The sequence below is a fragment of the Vigna radiata genome, chromosome 8 (assembly GCF_000741045.1).
Source record: "Vigna radiata var. radiata cultivar VC1973A chromosome 8, Vradiata_ver6, whole genome shotgun sequence".
Taxonomy (NCBI): Eukaryota; Viridiplantae; Streptophyta; class Magnoliopsida; order Fabales; family Fabaceae; genus Vigna; species Vigna radiata.
The window spans coordinates 42,407,648-42,409,267 of record NC_028358.1 but is presented as its reverse complement, the minus strand read 5'-3'; the positions used below and the strand labels follow the sequence as shown (position 1 = coordinate 42,409,267).

General features: G+C 37.5%; 1 protein-coding gene across 1 annotated transcript; it reads right to left on the bottom strand.

Moving 5' to 3' along the window:
• Positions 1-184: 184 nt before the first annotated feature.
• On the bottom strand, positions 185-1,587 carry LOC106770691 (protein ALP1-like). Its single transcript, XM_022784839.1, has 3 exons — positions 1,039-1,587; positions 722-947; positions 185-636 (listed from the first exon to the last, which is right to left on the bottom strand). The coding sequence occupies exons 1-3, from the start codon at positions 1,489-1,491 to the stop codon at positions 185-187; spliced, it is 1,131 nt and encodes a 376-aa protein (XP_022640560.1). The 5' UTR covers positions 1,492-1,587.
• Positions 1,588-1,620: the final 33 nt, after the last annotated feature.

Genomic DNA, 1,620 nt, shown 5'->3' with positions numbered 1-1,620 from the left:
CAGTCCATTTTATAAACTCTCTGGTTGGAACAGAGGACTCAGTGGCNATTGCCTTACCTCTACTCATTGTTCACCTACTTTATAAACAAAATAGTTAGAATTTAATAATAAACATCCTTAATATAATTTCATTGTCATACAACAAACAGCAAATACGCAGACAAATACAATAATAGTAAAATAACTAAGAGTTCTGATAATCTCGCCACATATGATCAGNTATGGCATCCCTAATACTAGTACCGATCCTATGATCCTCTTCCCTAACTTGAGATGATGAAACATTATGCTCTTCTCTTTCATTGATCTCATTATCAACTTCATCAAGTAATGAGTCATCATGATCCACGCTTCGAAGGAAGTTGTGTAAGATACAACATGCTAAGATAATCTNTGTCATCGTCTCCAAATCATAGTGTGGTTCAGTGCCACTTGCAATGATAGGGAATCTTTTTTTCAAAACACCAAAAGTTCTTTCAATAACATTTCTCAAGGATGAATGTCGATGATTAAACAACTCGCGTGCATTTTGTGGTCCTCTGCGTGTATATTCCTTAAGGTGATATCTGACGCCTCTATATGGAGTCAAGACTGTGCTTTTCAACATAAATCCAGCATCACCGAGGTAGTATTTTCCTACAATTTTGAACATGTANAACTATTTACTCATTGTTAACATATATAGCCATTTAGTCATGAACNTCCCAATGTACACACTGACCTTGCGGTATAACCAACGGATCATCTCGATCAAGAGCATTTTTTAAAATTCTTGAATCCGATGCAGTGCCTTCCCACCCAGCAAGAACATATGTGAATTTCATGTCAAAATCACACGCGNCGAACACATTTTGAGTTGGCCAATCTTTTCTTCCTCGAAATCTCGGGGCATCAGATCTTGCCACCTTCACACGAACATGAGTACCGTNTATGGCCCCCAAACAATCCTGAACATACAAACAGGAAGAGATGATAAAAGTCTAAAGTTGTCATCATTCTTTCATTTAACAACATGAGCAAATGTTTTGAAATCAGTACCTTAAAGTACGGGTAAAATCGATTGTTATTGAAGATATATGGTTGAACCTCATTTCCTGAGGGTTGAATAAGAAATTCAGATTCCAAACTTATAACTGCACCCAACACATTGTGAAAGTGTCTGCTAACNGTCGAGCCCGATCGATGGAAGAAAAAACCTACACTTCGATTCTTAACATTATGGCCAATGATATGAAGAAATTGAGCCACTTGTTGCTCCACTGTCGACCGAATTGCGTCCTTAACTAACCCAGTTGATCTTACTCTTTCACAAAGTTTAATAAATGCCTCTGGACCCATCCTAATAATGTCGCGAGACCGATTTGTGTGCACTAGATATGACATTAATTTCTCCCTACGACGATCTCTTTCTGGTAGGGAAATACTTACAGTACTGGAATCACTCCAGTACATTTCNAAGATACTCAACGCGTGTGCAACAATGCATAACATTGTTACCGCAGCTAAAGCAGTGGTAATTTCTAAATGTCTTCGTATAATTGATATAATATTGAAATCTACGCCAAGCACATCATCATCTATATCTTCAGCCTCCAAAGATGATAAATCTAATTCTTCTTC